Below are 21717 nucleotides of genomic sequence, written 5' to 3'. Positions count from 1 at the left end.
CCGCCTCCCGGGTTTAAGAGATTCTCCTACCTCAGCTTCCCAGGTAGCTGGGATTGCAGGCACGTACCACCACTCCTGGCTAATTTTTTGTACTTTTTTAGTAGAGACGGGGTTTCACCATGTTGGCCAGGCTGATCTTGAATTCCTGATCTCATGTGATCTGCCCATCTCGGCCTCCCAAAGTGCTGGGATTACAGACGTGAGCCACCAAGCCTGGCTGAGATATTCTTGTATAGCAACAGTCCCCAACCTTTTTGACACCAGAGACAATTGGAAGACAATTTTTCCATGCATGGGGGAAGGAGAGGGGGATGTTTTCAGGATGAAACTGTTTCACCTTAGATAGTCAATTGTCTCATAGGAGTGTGCCACCTAAATCCCTCGCCCATCATTCGTTTGAACTGAGCAGCTTTGTGCATACTATAGTTGGAACCCTTGAAAGTGGCTCCCTGTATTAATTAAATACAGAAAATATCTCTTACATTTACATAAAAGAAAACAGTTAATTTTAGAGCATGTTGGTGAACCAGCAGATTGATTTACCTAATTTTTTATCCGATTATGAAAATAATATATGCTAACTATAAGAATATTTGAGAAATGCAGAGAAGTAGGAAGAATAAAAGATAACTTTCCCACAAACTCTGTGGCACAGAAGTCACTGCTATTACTATATTAGTTTAGTTCCTTCCAGTATTTTTGATGTATAAAATTATGTAGTTGAAATTATACCCTATGTGCAATTTTGTTTGACTTCACTTATTTTCTATTTTATTAACTTTTTGTTTTTGTTTTTGTTTTTTTGAGACAAAGTCTCACTCTGTCACCCAGGCTGGAGTGCTGTGGCCGGATCTCAGCTCACTGCAAGCTCCGCCTCCCAGGTTCATGCCATTCTCCTGCCTCAGCCTCCCGAGTAGCTGTGACTACAGGCGGCCGCCCGGCTAGTTTTTTGTAGCTTTTAGTAGAGACGGGGTTTCACCGTGTTAGCCAGGATGGTCTCGATCTCCTGACCTCGTGATCCGCCCGTCTCGGCCTCCCAAAGTGCTGGGATTACAGGCTTGAGCCACCGCGCCCGGCAACTTTTTTTTTTTTTTTTTGGAGTCTTGCACTGTTGCCCAGGCTGGAGTGCAGTGGTGCGATCTTGGCTCACTGCAAGCTCCACCTCCTGGGTTCACGCCATTCTCCTGCCTCAGCCTCCCTAGTAGCTGGGACCACAGGTGCCCGCCACCACACCTGGCTAATTTTTTTGTATTTTTGGTAGAGACAGGGTTTCACCATGTTAGCCAGGATGGTCTCGATCTCCTGACCTCGTGATCCGCCTACTTCAGCCTCCCAAAGTGCTGGGATTACAGTCATGAGCCACTGTGCCAGGCCTATTTTATTAACTTTTTGACAAACTTTTTTAAAGATTGCATAATATTTCCTTAAATTGATATACCACCAATTTTGGGGCAGAGGGCATTAACTGGTTGTGAACAACAGCAAAATATGTTAAATTAAGATGATAAAATCAATTGCTTTGTTCTGGTTAACAGTATTATGCTATATACACACTCCTTTGAAAAATACTCTAAAAAGAGGATGCTGCCATCAAGAAAGTTTTAAATTTCTCCTTGAGGATTCTTGGTGATCATCAAATTCAGTTGTTTTTAAGGTTGTTTTCTGTCAAATAACCCTAACTTCAAGCCAAACAGTTTATGGAAGCACAGATATAATATTACACAGATAAAAGAGGAGTTGATCTAAAGTAGAGATAGTTGGGGGCTTTAATTTCTGGAACCTAGGTCTCCCCATCTTCTGTGCTGAGGAACTTTTTGGAAGCAGGGGATTCTTTTTTTTTTTTTTTGAGACAGAGTCTCGCTCTGTCGCCCAGGCTGGAGTGCTGTGGCCGGATCTCAGCTCACTGCAAGCTCCGCCTCCCGGGTTTACACCATTCTCCTGCCTCAGCCTCCCGAGTAGCTGGGACTACAGGCGCCCGCCACCTCGCCCGGCTAGATTTTTGATTTTTTAGTAGAGACGGGGTTTCACCGTGTTAGCCGGGATGATCTCGATCTCCTGACCTCGTGATCCGCCCGTCTCGGCCTCCCAAAGTGCTGGGATTACAGGCTTGAGCCACCGCGCCCGGCAGGAAGCAGGGGATTCTAAAGTTCTTTGGAAGACATTTTGAAAACCACCATATTGTTATCAGTACCTTTATTTTTAAAAAGTAGGTGAACATTTTGAGAGAGAAAAGGGCTTGACTGAGATGAAGTCCCCCCCCCCCTTTTTTTTTAGGTGAAATAGATACACTATGTAGAAGGACGGGATTATTATATACCATGCAGTAAGCACATGTTCTTTGATGGGCTGCTCTGTATACGCTCCATGTGGCCATTTAAGACATTCTTCTCAAATCCCACACATACCCCTCCTCACTTCCACTGATTGCCTTAACTCATACTTCATTGGGAAAATAGAAATTTCCGGAAGGAAATTGCATCATCTTCTCACCAATAATTTCTAGTCAATGAACATATTTTAATTAGTTCATTCATTTTGTTCAGTAAGTTGTACCTACTGCCTGCATGTCAGAATCGCTTAAGAGAGCTGGTTAAAAATACAGGTTCCCAGGAGTCTTCCTTCTGTACTCCAAAGCAGTCAGTCTCAGGAGAGACCGGGGTGATAAACCATAGCTCTGTATTGCAGCTCTGTGAGGGAATGTGGTCACTATTATAGTCACCTGCTTTTACTTAATGCATTTTGTTTGATGCCAGATGTCCTTTCTGCCTTTAGGAATCCTACTTAACTTTTGAAGCCCAGTCCAAATGTAGCTGCTGATGCTTTTTTAAAAAACAAACAAAAAATCCCATTTTTTTGAGATATAATTCATATACCATAAAATTCACTTGATTTAAGTATACAATAATGATTTTTAGTAAATTTATTGTTGTACAATCATCAGTACAATCTAATTGTAGAATATTCCCGTCACCACAGAAAGATCTCTATGCCCATTTGGAGTCACCTCAATTATTTAGACAACTATTAATCTACTTTCTGTCTCTATAGATTTACTTTTCTGGATATTTTATATTGTCCAGATCTTTATAATATATAGTCTTTTGTACTGGGCTTTCCAGAAAGTCTTTGTATGGGGCTCAAGTGATCCTCCCACCACCTGCCTCTAGAGTAGCAGGGACTACAGGGGTATGCCACCATGCCTGGCTCAGTTTTTGCTCAGTTTTTTTTAGTAGAGATACTGTGTTGCTCAGGCTAGTCTCAAACTCCCTGGGTTCAAGCAGTCCTTCCACCTTGGCCTCCCAAAGTGCTGGGATTACAGGTGTGAGCCATCGTACCTGGCCAGAAAATCATTTAATTAGTAAGAAAATTGGCCGGGCATGGTGTAATTGGCATAATTGGCAGATTATGCCTGTAATCCCAGCACTTTGGGAAGCTGAGGCAGGTGGATTGCCTGACGTCAGGAGTTTGAGACCAGCCTGCCAATATGGTGAAACCCTATCTCTACTAAAAATATAAAAATTAGTGGGGCATGGTGGTGGGCACCTGTAATCCCAGCTACTTGGGAGGCTGAGGCAGGAGAATCACTTGAAGCTGGGAAGCGGAGGTTGCAGAGAGCCAAGATCGTGCCATTGCTCTCCAGCCTGGGCAACAGAACAAGACTCTATCTCAAAAAAAAAAGAAAAGAAAAGAAAATTCAGGTGATGCTTCTAACCAATGATAATGAAAAAAAGTTGAGGCCGGGCGCGGTGGCTCAAGCCTGTAATCCCAGCACTTTGGGAGGCCGAGACGGGTGGATCACGAGGTCAGGAGATTGAGACCATCCTGGCTAACAGGGTGAAACCCGTCTCTAATAAAAAAAAAAAAAAATACAAAAAACTAGCCAGGCGAGGTGGCGGACGCCTGTAGTCCCAGCTACTCTGGAGGCTGAGGCAGGAGAATGACGTAAACCCGGGAGGCGGAGCTTGCAGTGAGCTGAGATCCGGCCACTGTGCTCCAGCCTGGGCGACAGAGCGAGACTCCGTCTCAAAAAAAAAAAAAAGAAAAGAAAAGAAAAAAAGTTGAGATAGTAGTTGTAGTGATTTGTGTAAGGGAATTGAAGAGGTATACGTAGAGCATTAGCATAATCATAATTGTATCTGTTCTGTCATGATTTTATATTTCTTTTTATTATGTTTTTCTTTTTTAATCTTTTATTTATTTTTATTTTTAAAATATGTATTCTTCTCATGTATTATATTTGTTTTTCTTCTTTTTAGGAAACACCGCACTAACTTATGCCTGTGCTGGAGGATTTGTTGACATTGTTAAAGTGCTCCTTAATGAAGGTGCAAATATAGAAGATCATAATGAAAATGGACATACTCCCTTAATGGAAGCAGCCAGTGCAGGTCATGTGGAAGTTGCAAGAATTCTTTTAGATCATGGTGCAGGCATCAATACTCATTCTAATGAATTCAAAGAAAGTGCTCTTACACTTGCATGCTACAAAGGTACTTAATATATGTATGAATATTTATAATGTTTTTCATAACCACTTTGATTATTTGAGTATTGAATATTTGAGTTTACTTTATGTTGCTTATGTTTTCCCTGTGCTATAAAATTATCTAGTTTATAAGAAATTATATAGAAGGTCTATTTTAGTCTGTATCGCCTATAATATAGTTTTCTAGTATATGTTTATTATTTTAATTCAGATTTATTGGGTTAACTGTGAAGTTAACCCAACTACTTTGCTTAGATTTGGAGGGTTTCCATTATTTGCTAAGTTTTATTTTATATGATTTTTCCATGTTCATTTAAAAAATAGTACATGCCAAAGTAATAATACACACAATACTGAAAACCTGAAAAACACAGAGTAACACAAAGAAAAGAAATTTTTTTTCTTTTTGAGACAGAATGTCGCTCTGTTACCCAGGCTGGAGTGCAGTGGCGCAATCTCAGCCCACTACAACCTCTGCCTCCCAGGCTCAGGTGATTCTCGTGCCTCAGCCTGCCAAGTAGCTGGGACTACAGGCATGCACCACCATACCTGGCTAATTTTTGTATTTTTAGTAGAGACAGAGTTTCACTATGTTGGCCAGGCTGGTCTTGAACTCCTGACCTCAAGTAATCCTCCTGCCTTAGCCTCCCAAAGTGCTGGGATTACAGGCGTGAGCCACCACACCCAGCTAAAGAAAATAAATTTTAAAATGACATGTAATGCTACCATCTAAAGATAAAAAAGTATATTAACAATACTTTAGTGTATACATTTCCAGTTTGTTTTTCAGTATGTTTATATACAAACATATATATATATTTTAAACAAAACAGTTATATGCTAACAGTTTTATAATCTACTTATTTTATTTAGCACTGTATCATGGACATTTTTCATCTCAATAAACTTTATTTTTTATTTTTCATTTATTATTATTATTTTTTTGAGATGGAGTTTGACTCTTGTTGCCCAGGCTGGAGTGCAATGGTGCCATCTCGGCTCACTGCAGCTTCCACCTCCTAGGTTCAAGTGATTCTCCTGTCTCAGCCTCCCGAGTAGCTGGTATTACAGGTGCATGCCACCATGTCCGGCTAATTTTTGTATTTTCAGTAGAGACAGGGTTTCATCATATTGGTCAGTCTGGTCCTGGCCTCAAATGATCCGCCTGCCTTGGCCTCCTATAGTGCCAGGGTTATAGGCATGAATCACCATGCCTGGCTTATTTTTTATTACTTTTAGAGACAGGGTTTTCCTCTATCACAGAATGGAGTGCAGTGTCACTGTCATAACTCACTGCAGCCTCAAACTCCTGGGTTCTAGCTATTCTCCTGCCTCAGCCTCCTGAATAGCTAGGATTGCAGACTCACACCACCATATCCAGCTAATTTTATGTTTATTTTTTTGTAGAGATGGAAGTCTCACTATGTTGCCCAGGCTGGTCTCAACCTCCAGGCCTCAAGTGATCTTCCTACCTCAGACTCCCAAAATGTTAGGATTACAGGTGTAAGCCACCATGCCTGGACTCAATAAATATTCTTACAATGTAACTTTTGATGGTTATATACTATTTCATTATTTCATTTAGGATTAAAATTGGTTGCATATGTCACAAAATCTAAATTAATGATTTGAGCGAAAGAGAAATCCAAGGGTAAGCCATTTAGAGCTCTATGGCAGTTCCATTGTCATCAAGAGCTCATAATTCTATTTTTCTGCTCTACTATCCTAGTATGTGGTTTGTATCCTCATGGTTACAATAAACCTATAAACCAAGATGATAGCTAGGACCCCAGCAGTTCACATTCTAGGAAAGACGTTAAGGGCAAAATAAGGAGTGCCTCTCAATTTAGTAACTCCCTTTAAAGAGTGCAGTGAGCTGAGATCTGGCCACTGCACTCCAGCCTGGGCGATAGAGCGAGACTCCGTCTTAAAAAAAAAAAAAAAAAAGAGTCTTCCTAGGTGTGCAGCCTTATAACTACCACTTACATCTCATTGGCTACACATAGCTGCAAGAGGGGCAGAGAAATATAGTCTTCTAGTCAGGTATGTTGCTGCCCAGATGAAATTGGAGTTCTGTTACTAAAAAAGAATAAGAGAACACTGGGTGCAGTAGCTCACACCTATAATCCCAGCACTTTGGGAGACTGAGGCAAGAGGATCTCTTGAGGCCTAGATCAGTCCTAGCTACTCGGGCAGCTGAGGTGGACAGATCCCTTAAGCTTTGGAGTTCAAGGCTGCAGTGAGCTATGATCATGCCACTGCACTATAGCCTGGGCAACAGAGACCTCGTCTCTAGAAGTGAGAAAGAATAAGAGAATGGAGATTAGATAGGGAACTAGCAGTCTCTGCCAAATACATCAAATAGATGTACCATAATTGCCTATTTTTGGACACTTAAATTGTTCCCAGGTTTTCACTATTGTTAAAAATACTGATAACATCCTTGTGCAGACATTTTTGTGTAATCTCTGATTATTTCCTTAGGATAAATTCCTGGAAGTGGAATTTCTGGGTCAAAGGGTATGGATATTTTTAAGGGTTTTGCTACATATTGCCAAATTGCCTCCTAGAAAGGTTCAAGCAATTTATACTCCCACCGACAATGTTTGAGAGTGCCCTTTGCCCTACCCTACACCCTCACCAACACTGGGTATTATCATTCTTTTTAATATTTGCCATTTTGATAGTTAAAAAATGGTGTCTTGTTCTAATTTGCATTTCTTTAATAGGAAGGTTTAATATTGTTTTCATCAGTTTAATATTCACCTGCATTTCTTTGTTGAATTATCATTTCATATCCGTCACCCATTCTTCTGGAGTGTTTGTCATTTTCTTATTGACTATCAAGGCTTTTTATATATTCACTGTATCAAGAGGATTGAAATTATTTTAAATGGAGTTTTCTGTGCCTGCTTATTGCCACAGTGGGTTTATGGTTATTTTAAAGCTGTTTTTCTGGAATATATGATCCAAAGATACTTTACTTGGCTTTCTATTTGATGTCAGTGTTTTGATTAGATAAATAATTTATGTATATTCAACCAAGGTAAAAGCATTATTGCTTTACTTAACTTGAATTATGTGCCTTGGACTAATTCAGTCTTTAAAGCCTAGATAATAAGACCATGAGAAAAGCCTATATATTGCTTTGAGTGGGCTTTGTAAAACTGTTACTGATTTATTTATTGAATGCAAAATAAGTTCTCAAATTCTTGTATAGACATCTGAAGAAAAAGATCCCATACTTCAATATTTAAGTATTAAACTGATAGTCAATTCTTTTAAAATTTTTGTTCCGTTTTTCAAGGCCATTTGGATATGGTTCGCTTTCTGCTTGAAGCTGGTGCAGATCAAGAGCACAAAACAGATGAGATGCACACTGCCTTGATGGAGGCCTGCATGGTAATTTTAAATTATAGTCACTTGAGATTTTATGGGAAGAAAAGGTCATATGTGTTTAAGCCTTTAAGAGTTATTAATTGCCGGGTGCGGTGGCTCACGCCTGTAATCCCAGCACTTTGGGAGGCCGAGTCGGGCAGATCACATGGTCAGGAGTTCGAGACCAGTCTGGCCAATATGGTGAAACCCCATCTCTACTAAAACTACAAAAATTAGCCAGGCATGGGAAAGGCTTCTGTAGTCCCGACTACTCGGGAGGCTGAGGCAGGAGTATTGCTTGAACCCGGGAGATGGAGGTTGCAGTGAGCAGAGATTGCGCTGCTGTACTCCAGCCTGGGCGACAGAGCGAGACTCAGTCTCAAAAAAAAAAAAAAAAGTTATTAATTGGTGTTGGATTTATATAATTTCTTAATGCTAAATTAAACACACTTAATGCTTGAATGCCTCTGCTTTTGGAATGCTTTTAGAATAGAACAGTCAGAGTATTTGGCCTTAGGGATATTATTGATAAAACTCTAATTCTGGAGATAGTAGACATAGTTCTAGTGTTTTTACAGTTTCATATTAAAATCTTAAATAGCAAATTGAACTCAAAATATATTGACTCACACTGTATGGATAGCCTATAAAACATTTAACTGTGTTTTTTTAAAGGATAATCTAGAATCATATTTTTAATACACAATTCTCTGTGTCACAGAGAATAATCACCTTTAATGCTGTCAATCCAGAAATCCTTTTTCTACTTCTGTAAGCACATATATATATCATGCATATATGCATATCTAAAAGAGAGTGCAAATACAAAGAAACTCAAAGCATTCTGATAAGTATTTAAGACAGATTTTAATGGCAAGAAAATTACCTGGAAGTACAAATGCGTTTTTCAGATGTGATTAAATAAGCTCATCATTACACATGTTAATTTCTATTTTGTTGAGTATTGCTGTTTGACAAATCACTTAAAACACAATGGCTTAATGCAGCAGCCACATATTACCTCTATCTTTTTTTTTTTTGAGACAGAGTCTTGCTCTGTTGCCCAGGCTGGAGTGCAATAGTGTAATCTTAGCTCACTGCAACCTGCCTCCCAGGTTCAAGTGATTCTCGTGCCTCAGCCTTCCAAATAGGTTCAAGTGATTATCGTGCCTCAGCTTCCCAAGCCTCCCACATGTATCTTACACTATTTCATATATCTTATGATTCTATGGGTTGATTGGGTGGTTTTTCTGTTGGTCTCTCCCTCTCTCTCTCTTTTTTTTGAAGCCAGTCTCTCACTCTGTTGCCCAGGCTAGAGTGCAGTGGCACTGTCATGGCTCATTACAGCCTGTACCTCCTGTACTCAAGCAGTCCTCTCGCCTCAGCCTCCCAAGTACCTGAGACTAGAGGGGCACATCACCATGCCCAGCTAACTTTTAAATTTTTTGTAGAGACAGCGTCTCACTATGTTGCCTAGACTTTAAGAAAAAAGTTTTATTTATTTATTTATTTTTTACAATTCCCCTCTTAATATATGTACACAATATATGTTAGCAGAATCTATCAAAAAAATATTCAAAAATTTGGCTGGATGTGGTGGCTCATGCCTGTATTCCTAGCACTTTGAGAGGGTGAGACGGATGGATCACTTGAGGCCAGGACTTCAAGACCAGCCTGGCCAACATGGCGAAACCCTATCTCTACTAAAAATCCAAAAATTAGCCAGGCGTAGTGTGCACCTGTAATTCCAGCTACTTAGGAGGCTGAGACACAAGAATCACTTGAACCTGGGAGGTGGAGGTTGCAGTGAGCTGAGATCACATCACTGCACTCCAGACTGGGTGACAGAGTGAGACTCTGTCTCAAAAAAAAAAAATTCAAGTAAAATAATTTGTTGAGAGCCTAGAGGAGATAGGCACAATAGCAATTCCTTGATCTGTAGACATTTATAAAACCTTATTTTCTTTTCAATTAGAAATGCATTTCAACTACCAGATAACTCAGTATAGTAATTTGGTTAAAATATTTTATTTTACATGTATTTGAAGTATTAGTAAAACTAAAATTTTAATGTGAAGTCATCTGTTTTTGGCATTATATCAAAAGTAGTTAAGGCTGGGCTAGTCATTTAGTTTAAGTATAATAAAAGTCTTGATGGATATTGAAATTTAACAATTAAGGTTTCTTTAATTCTTTTTTGTTTTTGAGACAGGGTCTCTGTCATTCAGGCTGGAGTGCAGTGGCGTGATCTTGGCTCACTGCAACCTCTGCCTTCTATGCTCGAGTAGTCCTCCTGCCTCAGCCTCCCAAGTAGCTGGGACTACAGGCGCATACCACTATGCTTGGCTGATTTTTGTATTTTTTGTAGGAACATGGTTTCACCCTGTTGCCCAGGGTGGTCTTGAACATCTGGGCTCAAGCTATCTGCCTGCCTCAGCTTCCCAAAGTGCTGGGGTTACAGGTGTGAGCCACCATGCCCAGCCTTATTTCTTTAATAAAAGAACTACTAAACCTTATTTTTCTTTTTCTTTCTTTTTTTTTTTTGAGACGGAGTTTCGCTCTTGTTGCCCAGGCTGGAGTGCAGTGGTGCTATCTGGACTCACCACAACCTCTGCCTCCTGAGTTAAGTGATTCTCTGTTTTGGCCTCCCGAGTAGCTGGGATTACAGGCATGTACCACCACACCCGGCTAATTTTGTATTTTTAGTAGAGACGGGGTTTCTCCATGTTAGTCAGGCTGGTCTCAAACTGCCGACCTCAGGTGATCCACCCACCTCGGCCTCCCAAAGTGCTGGGATGACAGGTGTGAGCCACCATGCCCAGCCTAAACCTTATTTTTCTACTCAGTATTTATTTTTCATTAGCAACATTATGGTCATTTTTGAAATGTAGTACAATATAGCCTGTGACCTTATGTGTCACAACAAGCTTTAAGACCTACATAAATTTTGACATTAAAATTTTGAAATTAAAGAAGGGTATTTATGGTGATAGGTAGAATTGATACCCACCATAAGAATATTTTATTGTTAATTGCCTTACTATCTATGCAGATAAGGCCATGGTAAAAAATGTTTACAAATGAGTATCTTTATTTTTACGTCATTGCAAAATCTTTGCCTCATTGCAGCAAGGTGTTGTGATTAGGAAAAATATAGGATAGTATCAATCCAGAGACATTTATGTTGGTGACATAATCCCAAGTGGTAATGACTTCACATAATTTGTTGTGTTATTTTTTGCCATGCTTTTGTTTCTGAAATAGATGTAATACAGTTTCTACATTTGAATATGACACTTGAGTTTGAGGGTATGACTATATTTGACCTGGCAGTGGTATAACCTAGTTATTTTGAGGTAGCATTGACTATAGATTTCACAGTTTTTGAACTTCAAAAAATGGAAATTTAAAATTATTTGGATTTCTGTTATGTCACCAAATCTCATTCTTGTGGAGAATTTTGGGCTTGCTCAAAAGTTGGTTAAAATAATTTGAAAATTACTTAAAAACAATATTGATGAACTTTGATAAGGCTCAGATGAGCATGATAATATATAGGCTGTCTATGCTGAATCTTCTAATCTTGTCTTTTTTCTTCCTTTTTCCAATCTCTTGCTTTCTTCTCTCCCACTTAAAAAAATCTCAAAACAAAAAATTTATCTCCTTCTTTCTTTACATCTGAAAATCTGTAGGATGGACATGTAGAGGTGGCACGTTTGCTTTTGGATAGTGGTGCTCAAGTGAACATGCCTGCAGATTCATTTGAATCTCCATTGACGCTAGCCGCCTGTGGAGGACATGTTGAATTGGCAGCTCTACTTATTGAAAGGGGAGCAAATCTTGAAGAAGTTAATGATGAAGGATACACTCCCTTGATGGAAGCTGCCCGGGAAGGACATGAAGAAATGGTGGCACTACTTTTAGCACAAGGTAAAGCAGTTTTACTTCTTTTTTTTTTTTTTTCTTTGAGACGGAATCTCCCTCGGTCGCCCAGGCTGGAGTGCATGCAGTAGCCGGATCTCAGCTCACTGCAAGCTCCGCCTCCCGCGTTTACGCCATTCTCCTGCCTCAGCCTCCCGAGTAGCTGTGACTACAGTCGCCCGCCACCTCGCCCGGCTAGTTTTTTGTATTTTTTAGTAGAAACGGGGTTTCACCGTGTTAGCCAGGATGGTCTCGATCTCCTGACCTCATGATCCGCCCGTCTCGGCCTCCCAAAGTGCTGGGACTACAGGCCTGAGCCACTGCTCCCGGCCGCAGTTTTACTTCTTTTAGAAAACCAGTTTTCTTTGGATGTTTTGTGTTAGTACTGGTGAAGTTTACTACAACTAGCATGCATATATATATATATATATATAGTATTGATGATAAATTCTAAACACCCTGGAGGAAAGAAACCACAGAAGCAGAGAAGACAGAGATGATTATCACAATTCAGAAAAATAATATCTTTATTATAAGTCTCTTACAACTAGTTTTATCTGTTTTTATACTTTCTTAGGAGCAAATATAAATGCCCAGACAGAAGAAACTCAAGAAACTGCTCTTACTTTGGCTTGCTGTGGAGGATTTTCTGAAGTTGCAGACTTTCTTATTAAGGCAGGGGCTGATATAGAACTTGGCTGCTCCACACCTCTGATGGAGGCATCTCAGGAGGGACACCTGGAATTGGTTAAATATTTGCTGGCTTCTGGTATGTGGCTTTAAAATGCCTTATTGCACAGAAAGACAAATACAAATAATAGTTTATTTATATGTGGAATCTAAAAACATTGAGCTCATAGTGGATAACAGAATGGTGGTTACCAGAGTGTGGGGATGAAGGTGGGAGGAGGGTACACAAGGAGAGGGGAAATGTTGATCAAAGGGTGCAAAGTTTCACTTAGATAGGTGGAATACATTTTAATGATATATTGCATAGCAAGGTGACTATAGTTAACAATAATGTATGTCTCAAAATTGCTAAGAGCAGATTTAAATGTTCTCACCACAAATATGTGAGGTGATGAATATGTTATGTTAATCATGCTTGATCTAATCATTACACAACATATACATATATCATAACATCACATTGTACCCCATAAATATATACAATTATTATTTGTCAATTAAAAATAAAATTAAATAATTAAAAATACCATTTAGAAAAAGACTTATATTGCTTTGTTAACTTTAACAATTGCTTTTTCATTTCTATAAAAGTTGAAAGACAGCTCCATAATTTAACTGATCTTAGACTCTCCTAAATCTCTAAAACTCATTTTTAAAAAGATTTCATGCTGTTATTAATGTTTGTGTAGTGACCATAAGGTATCTCGTTCACCTTCTTTCTCCCTCTAATTGTTTGTGGATTGTTGAAGGGAGATGTTAGTTTCTCCTAGTCTCTGTTAATAAGAAGAGGTGAGGATGATGACATATTGAGGGTATAATTTGGTACCTTTAAGTCTGTTCATTTCTTGACATTTCTAAGTCATCTGAAAAAAGTGGGAATTAATTTGTTTTTGCAGAGTACTAAGTTTAAAAATATTTGTGCTTTATTGTTAAGCTGTGGTAAGCAATAAGTACTTTTACATAGAATATTTGTAGTTTTGTATAACATACTAAAAAAAAAATTAGTCCCAACAGATGTAAATATATTCTTTGAAAATAATATCAGATTTTTCTTTTTTTCCAGGTCTGATACATTATTTGATACAAATTTGATATATAGAGAAGTTAATATGTAAAAGAAAATATTTAGCAAAATTTTATTCATCCTTTTGGGCTTTCATTGTTAACATTAATTTTAATATAGCCCAACCTCAATTTTTCCTTTGAATTATTATTGAAATAATTTATTAAACCAGATTTTTTTTTTTTTTTGAGACAGGGTCGTGCTTTGTCACCCAGGCTGGAGTGTAGTGGTGTGAGTATGTTCCACTGCAACCTCAACTTTCTGGGCTCAAATAATCCTTCAGCCTCAGCCTCCCAAGTAGCTGGGACTATAGGTGTATACCACTATGCCTGGCTAGTTTTTGTATTTTTTATTTTGCCATGTTCCTGAGGCTGGTCTCAAACTCCTGGGTTCAAGCAATCCTTCTGCCCCAGCCTCTCAAAGTGCTGGGATTACAGATGTGAACTACCACACCTGGCCTTTAACCAGATTGTGAATGGTTTGGATGGTTTATGGTTTGGACAAACCAACCATAAAAGCTGACTTTTTTCCTGAATCAAATACTGCTAATCACTCTAGTTATTGTATGTATTCAGTAATTTTTCCCTTATCATTTTTAGTAACTGTGTCCTATTCAAGAGTCTTTCTCTGCTAGTGGTTATCTTTGTACTTTCTTCCCACATCCCTCTCTTAAGCTAAAGTCATGCTATTGTAACATGTTTTTAAAAGAAGGAATAAATGTTTATTAAGAAATTATTGAATATCAGACATTTTGCTCAGCTTTTGTGTTATCTGTTAATTGCCACTGGTTCCTGTGTAATGAGAAATGTTAAACACATTCTTGTAGATGAGGGAACTGATGCACAATGATGTTATATACTCCCTTTAAGGTAACTAAGCTAACGGGACAGAGCCAACGTTCATTCAAACTTAGAACTCTTGACATTGTTTTTTCGACTGCATTACCATTGATTTAGCTCCTTTTGCTTATTTGAAGTATGTAGCTCACAGAAACTATCTTAGGGTTTGAGAATCGCTTTTATGTGATCACCACCTAAAAGCGTTTTTTTTTCCCCTCAGTTTTAAGTGTAATTTATTTACATGAAGTGCTTCTTACAGTGTGGCACTAAAGAAAACTCAAATAAGGCCTACATAATTAAAACAAATTTAACAACCTTTTTGTTACGGCATTTTTTCAAACATAGAGATTGTAGTATTTGAGATCCTAAGAACCCATCACCTAGTTAGTGTTTTAACATGAATGTCTAATTCACGGCCAATCTTATTTCATCTGTACTTCCTCCACATCCCCATTCTTATAAATTATTTTTATTTAAAAGAAACATTTTTGGCCGGGCGCGGTGGCTCAAGCCTGTAATCCCAGCACTTTGGGAGGCCGAGACGGGCGGATCACGAGGTCAGGAGATCGAGACCATCCTGGCTAACACGGTGAAACCCCGTCTCTACTAAAAATACAAAAACTAGCCGGGCGAGGTGGCGGGCGCCTGTAGTCCCAGCTACTCGGGAGGCTGAGGCAGGAGAATGGCGGAAACCCGGGAGGCGGAGCTTGCAGTGAGCTGAAATCTGGCCACTGCACTCCAGTCCGGGCGACAGAGCGAGACTCCGCCTCAAAAAAAAAAAAAAAAAAAAAAGAAACATTTTTAACTTTTTATTTTTAAAATTTGAAAATTAATTATTTAAAATGTTACTTTTATAAAAGTGTTAATACTCAGTATTTAAAAGATAATTTTAAAAATAACCACAATACAATTTTTTGCCAGGCGCGGTGGCTCAAGCCTGTAATCCCAGCACTTTGGGAGGCCAAGATGGGCAGATCACGAGGTCAGGAGTTCAAGACCATCCTGGCTAACACGGTGAAACCCCGTCTCTACTAAAAAATACAAAAAGCTAGCCGGGCGAGGTGGCTGGTGCCTGTAGTCCCAGCTACTCGGGAGGCTGAGGCAGGAGAATGGCGTAAACCCAGGAGGCGGAGCTTGCAGTGAGCTGAGATCTGGCCACTGCACTCCAGCTTGGGCGACAGAGCGAGACTCCGTCTCAAAAAAAAAAAAAAAAAAAGAAACCACAATACAATTTTCCTACCTGAAATTTTTTTTTTTTTTTTTTTTTTTTTTTTTGCGGAGTCTCGCTGTGTCGCCCAGGCTGGAGTGCAGTGGGATCTCGGCTCACTGCAAGCTCCGCCTCCCGGTTCCCGCCATTCTCCCGCCTCAGCCTCCGAGTAGCTGGGACTACAGGCGCCCACCACCACGCCCGGCTAGTTTTTTGTATTTTTAGTAGAAACGGGGTTTCACCGTGTTAGCCAGGAGGGTCTCGATCTCCTGACCTGGTGATTCACCTGCCTCGGCCTCCCAAAGTGCTGGGATTACAGGCTTGAGCCACCGCGCCCGGCCCTGAAAAATTTTAATGAGTTTCTTAGCAAATATCCAAGCCATTTTCATATTTCTCTGATAGTTTTATAAATCTGTATGTATGTGTTTAGTGACTTGTTTGAATTAGGATTCAAATAAGATTTATACAATCACTATTAATAAATATGTCTCTTAAGACTTTTTAAATCTATGGGCTACATTTCATGTTTCTTATCTTTCTTCTTGCAATTTTTGGTTGAAGAAATAGAATGTTTTTCCATTAGGCTTCCCAGAGTTTGAATGTTCCTGATGATATCACTATTATTTTGTTTAACTTGTTTTTCTATCCTTTGACTTTTCTGTAAATTAGTAGTTAGATCTAGAGACTTGATTGTATTCAGGTTTGATTCTTTTTTGTTGTTGTTGTTTTTTAATGGGACTACTTCATAGGTGGTATGTGTATACTTTCTTCAGGAGGTAATAAGTATATAGTTGTCTCTGTTTTTGTGATATTATTAGCCATTAGTGAGCATTGCTTAGATCCATTAATTCATTAGGGATTACAAAGAGGTGATACTCTTAAGTTCTTTTATTCCTTCGTTTATTCCTTCCTTGAATATCTATAAAGAGAAACTTCTCCTCAACTATTTGCCTGTAAATTAAGTACAAATCAATATAAGCATGGCAAGAAAGCCCGGGCGTGGTGGCTCACGCCTGTAATCCCAGTACTTTGGAAGGCCAACACGGGCGGATCACGACGTCAGAGATCAAGACCATTCTGGCTAACACCGTGAAACCCCATCTCTACTAAAACATACAAAAAATTAGCCAAGCGTGGTGGGCACCTGTAGTCCCAGCTACTCAGGAGGTTGAGGCAGGAGAATGGCATGAACCCGGGAGGCAGAGCTTGCAGTGAGCCGAGATTGTGCCACTGCACTCCAGTCTGGGTGATAGAGCGAGACTCCGGTTCAAAAAAAAAAGAATGGCAAGAAAATGTTTGTCTTTTTTTCCCCCTTTATCTGCCAGTTTCCAAAGTGATGATGTAGTCCCTTAGCATCCTTCAAAGGTGATCAGTGAAGTGTTTTTTTGTTTGGTTTTGTTTTGAGACGGGGTCTCGCTCTGTTACCCAGGCTGGAATGTAGTGGTGTGATTGTGGCTCACTGCAACTTCGAACTCCTGGGCTCAAGGGATTCTCTTGCCTTAGCCTTCCAAGTAGCTGGGACTACAGGCATGCACCACTATGCCCTGCTAATTTATTTTTTTATTTTTTGTAGAGATGGGGTCTTGCTTGTTGCCTAGGCTGATCTTGAAGTCTTGGCCTCAAGCAGTCCTCTCACTTTGGCCTCCCAAAGCGCTAGGATTACAGGCATGAGCCACTGTGCCTGGCCCTGTTTTTTTGTTTTTTATTTGAACATCATTTTGAACTTTTGGATTTGAATATGTAAGATGGCCTTTACTTCATCGTGGTCATTATTCTTTTTGATGTAAAAATTGTCAGAAGATGCGACAGTTTGAGTATCTTTGATCAATAAGGTTAGCTCCTAAATCGTTTTGACATGACCTCATTGCAGTCTCTGATAGTTTCCTTGCTTTCTCATATGGCAAGGTGTTACGGGTTCGTCTTATACAGTTCCTGCTCCAGCCTTGGGATCAGTCATTTTTCTAAGAAGCCCTAATTTCATTTAGTAGTAAATGGTAGAGACCATGATCTAAGCTAGAGATGCTATTTATGCTTAGTCTACTACCATTGTCTTGGCTTTAGTTGATCAGGGCTGGGAAATATGTATTTTTCTTATAGATTAAATATATCAGGAATTCATTGGTCACCTTCGAAGGATGCTAAGGGACCACCTCAGTACTTCCAATTCAGAACCACAAGGGTTTTTTTGTTTCGTTTCGTTTTTGAGACAGAGTCTTGCTCTGTTGCCCAGGCTGGAGTGCAGTGGCATGATCTGAGCTCACTGTAACCTCCGCCTACCTGGCTCAAGCAGTTCTCCCATCTCAGCCTCCCAAGTAGCTGGGACTACAGGCATGTGCCATCATGCCTGGCTAATTTTTTGTTTGTTTGTTTGTTTGTTTTGGTAGAGACAGGGTTTCACCTTATTGCCCAGGCTGGTCTCAAACTCTTGGGCTCAAGTGATCCGCCCGCCTCAGCCTCAGCCTCAGCCTCCCAAAGTGCAAGGGTTGCAGGTTTGAGCCACTGTGCCTGGCCAAAACCACAAGATTTTTACTCAAGTTCAACAATCTTATATTTCACCTAAGGTTGGGAGTTCGAGACCAGCCTGGCCAACATGGTGAAACCCCATCTCTACTAAAAATACAAAAATTAGCCAAGCGTGGTGGCATGTGCCTGTGATCCCACCTACTCGAGAGGCTCAGCCACGAGACTTGCCTGAACCCAGAAGGCAGAGGTTGCAGCTGCGTCATGCTATTGCACTCCAGCCTGAGTGACAGAGTGAGACTATCTCTAAAAAAAAAAAAACTTATATCTGTGTTTTCCCTTAACCATGCCTAAAATTTCTGTTCTCACGAAATAATTGCTCATTTGATTTATACCACAATGTCCATAGAACTGTCTCTGAACACAAACCAAAAGTACCACCAATATGATTTCTGAAAAATGCTTAATATTTTTTAGTTTTGCAGCTCTTTTATTCTTTTGGGTGTATCTTACTAGTGATGTAAGGGCAAATTACTGTGTTTTAAAATCATTTGGTTTAGTTCTTTTTGGTATGACTCAAATTATTTTTATAAAGCATATTTAAAGGAAAACTAGGCCGGGTGTGGTGGCTCAAGCCTGTAATCCCAGCACTTTGGGAGGCCGAGACGGGTGGATCACAAGGTCAGGAGATTGAGACCATCCTGGCTAATACGGTGAAACCCTGTCTCTACTAAAAAATACAAAAAAACTAGCCGGGCGAGGTGGCAGGCGCCTGTAGTCCCAGCTACTCGGGAGGCTGAGGCAGGAGAATGGCGTAAACGCGGGAGGCGGAGCTTGCAGTGAGCTGAGATCCGGCCACTGCACTCCAGCCTGGGTGACAGAGCGAGACTCCGTCTCTAAATAAATAAATAAATAAATAAAGGAAAACTAGTATACTTAAAATGCATTTTGATATTTTCACATTTTGAATTCTTTAGTTTCACCAGATTGCAAAATTGGACTATCTAATATAATTTTACAGTTCACAAAGTAAATGTGTGCTTTTTTGTTTGCTAGGTGCTAATGTGCATGCTACAACAGCAACAGGAGACACAGCCTTAACCTATGCTTGTGAAAATGGACATACGGATGTTGCAGATGTTTTACTTCAAGCAGGGGCTGATTTAGTAAGATATTTTTAATTTCAAATATTTTTGCATGAATGTTAATATCCATTTATACTTAACATTTAGAAAACACTAAGATCAGTGGTTTGCATACTTTGTATACAGTAACTTTAAAAAAAAAAAAAACTTGGCTACCTGCTCTAGTTGTTGTATGTATTAAATGTATTTGAAAATACTTAGTGTTGAACAGGGCATACTGTTTCTTTTTTTTTTTTTTGAGACGGAGTCTCGCTCTGTCACCCAGGCTGGAGTGCAGTGGCCAGATCTCAGCTCACTGCAAGCTCCGCCTCCCAGGTTCACGCCATTCTCCTGCCTCAGCCTCCCGAGTAGCTGGGACTACAGGCGCCGCCACCTCGCCTGGCTAGTTTTTTGTATTTTTAGTAGAGACGGGGTTTCACCGTGTTAGCCAGGATGGTCTCGATCTCCTGACCTTGTGATCCGCCCGTCTCGGCCTCCCAAAGTTCTGGGATTACAGGCTTGAGCCACCGTGCCCGGCCGGCATACTGTTTCTTTTCCTAGTAAAACTACTAGTTTGTTTCTTCCTTTCACTCCACCCGCATTTGACATTTCTGTGCTTTTTAAACTGCCCTCTGTTAGATATATCATAAATTCAATGATGTGTTCACAGAATAGAGTAACAAGTCAAGTCACTTTGAGTGATTTCTTATTATTTTAATTGACACATGATAATTGAACATATTAATGGGGTACAGAGCGATATTTCAATATATGTATATAATGTGTAATGATCAAATCAGAGTAATTAGTACATCCATCATCCCTTTGAGTGATTTCTGTTGTTTCTCTGATTAGACATTTAAAAACAAAGCTACTGTTGTTAATCATCCTCCTAGTACATTCCTACAAATTCTGTTCTTTTTGTGTTTTCTGTTTTGGCTTTCCAAAATTTCAAATTAGGTGGCAGGTTCATATGTGTAATAATCTATATAAAAATAATATTCCATTTAAGTTTTCATGCCTCTTGCTGAAATGTGTGCTTTGCCTTTTATTTTGTGAGAGTGCTTTAAACCACTTTCTAGAGTTTTTCCCAGAATTCTCTGATATATTTCTTCAAAACCTATGTGTGACGTACATAGCTGTAAATGTTATAGAGAATTAGATTTCTTAGTTTTTCTTACTTAGAAAAAACTATGTAAAGTATTGCCTTAAATCATCCAAGTAGATACCGGAGAACATTGTTGGAAAATAATTATTAACCAAAATAAATGTATGCTATAATTGTTATTTATTATCATTTCTACTAATACTGAATATTGTAATGAAAACACTATCATTCATTCTTATTAATTAGGACTTTCCCTATCAGTTATAATTTCTGGGAGGTATGCTTTTTTGTCTGAGAATTGTGACAGCAATATATGTTAAGTACATCTTAGTCTTTTGACTTCTTTTTATATCTTTTTCCTTTAATAAAGTTACTTTGGGTCATCTATAAAAATTAGGAATTGAAGTTCTTCATTCAAAATAAAGAAATAGAGTAGAACTTAAAAACTTAGATAATATAAGCAAAATTTAATACTCTTATCCTCTAAATTCTTACCTGGATTCTCTCTTCCTTGTATTTTCTACGACAAAGTCACTCTCTTAACCTGTTGGGAGTTCTTCTAAAAAATTAAATAGGGCTAGGTGCAGTGGCTCACGCCTGTAATCCCAGCACTTTGGGACGCCGAGGTGGGTGGATCACCTGAGGTCAGGCATTCAAGACCAGCCTGACTAACATAGTGAAACCCTATCTCTACTAAATAACAAAGTCAGCTGGGTGTGGTGGCACGTGCCTGTAATCCTAGCTACTTGGGAGGCTGAGGCAGAAGAATCACTTGACCCAGGAGGTGGAGGTTGCAGTGAGCCTAGATTGTGCCATTGCACTCCAGCCTGGGCAACAAGAGCAAAAATGCCATCTCAAAAAAAATAAAATAAAATAAATAAATAAATAAATAGGATAAAAGAGTAACTGGTAAAAATATACTTTAATGTATAACAAAACCATACTGATTGTGACCAGGTTAAAAATCTCTTACATTTTTAAATATTTTTACCATCTTCTGGAATTAGAGTGTTTATTATTTAGTTCCTTAGAAGAACTACTTTAATTGAACAGGTAGAACTATTTGAACTTACCATATTTACTTACATTCAAAATGTAAGATTAAAAATGGCTCAGATAGGCCGGGCACAGTGGCTCACGCATGTAATCCCAGCACTTTGGGAGGCCGAGGTGGACAGATCACCTGAGGTTAGGAATTCGAGACCAGCCTGGCCAGCATAGTGACACCCTGTTTCTACTAACAATACAAAATTTAGCCAGGCATGGTGGCAGGCCCCTGTAATCCCAGATACTTGGGAGACTGAGGCAGGAGAATCACTTGAACTCAGGAGGCTTAGGTTGCAGTGAGCTGAGATCGTGCCATTGCACTCCAGCCAGGGCAACAAGAGTGAAACTCCATCTGGAAAAAAAAAAAAAAAAAAGGCTCAGATAAATACATATC

The 21717-nt window shown here is 39.4% G+C and overlaps 1 protein-coding gene across 17 annotated transcripts in view; it reads left to right on the top strand.

Moving 5' to 3' along the window:
- Positions 1–21717, top strand: part of LOC117065745 (ankyrin repeat and KH domain-containing protein 1) — a 147165-nt gene that overhangs the window by 44647 nt on the left and 80801 nt on the right. For 16 of the 17 annotated variants that reach the window (XM_033180952.1, XM_033180968.1, XM_033180956.1 and 13 more), the window contains exons 6-10: positions 4257–4490; positions 7794–7888; positions 11557–11794; positions 12363–12554; positions 19101–19210. In XM_033180952.1, coding sequence (XP_033036843.1) covers positions 4257–4490; positions 7794–7888; positions 11557–11794; positions 12363–12554; positions 19101–19210 — 869 coding nt within the window. The remainder of the gene's footprint in view (positions 1–4256; positions 4491–7793; positions 7889–11556; positions 11795–12362; positions 12555–19100; positions 19211–21717) is intronic. The other variant, XM_033180969.1, reaches the window with a different exon arrangement.

The sequence above is a fragment of the Trachypithecus francoisi genome, unplaced genomic scaffold (assembly GCF_009764315.1).
Source record: "Trachypithecus francoisi isolate TF-2019V2 unplaced genomic scaffold, Tfra_2.0 Lachesis_group2, whole genome shotgun sequence".
Lineage (NCBI taxonomy): Eukaryota > Metazoa > Chordata > Mammalia > Primates > Cercopithecidae > Trachypithecus > Trachypithecus francoisi.
This window is presented reverse-complemented; position numbering and strand designations above follow the sequence as displayed.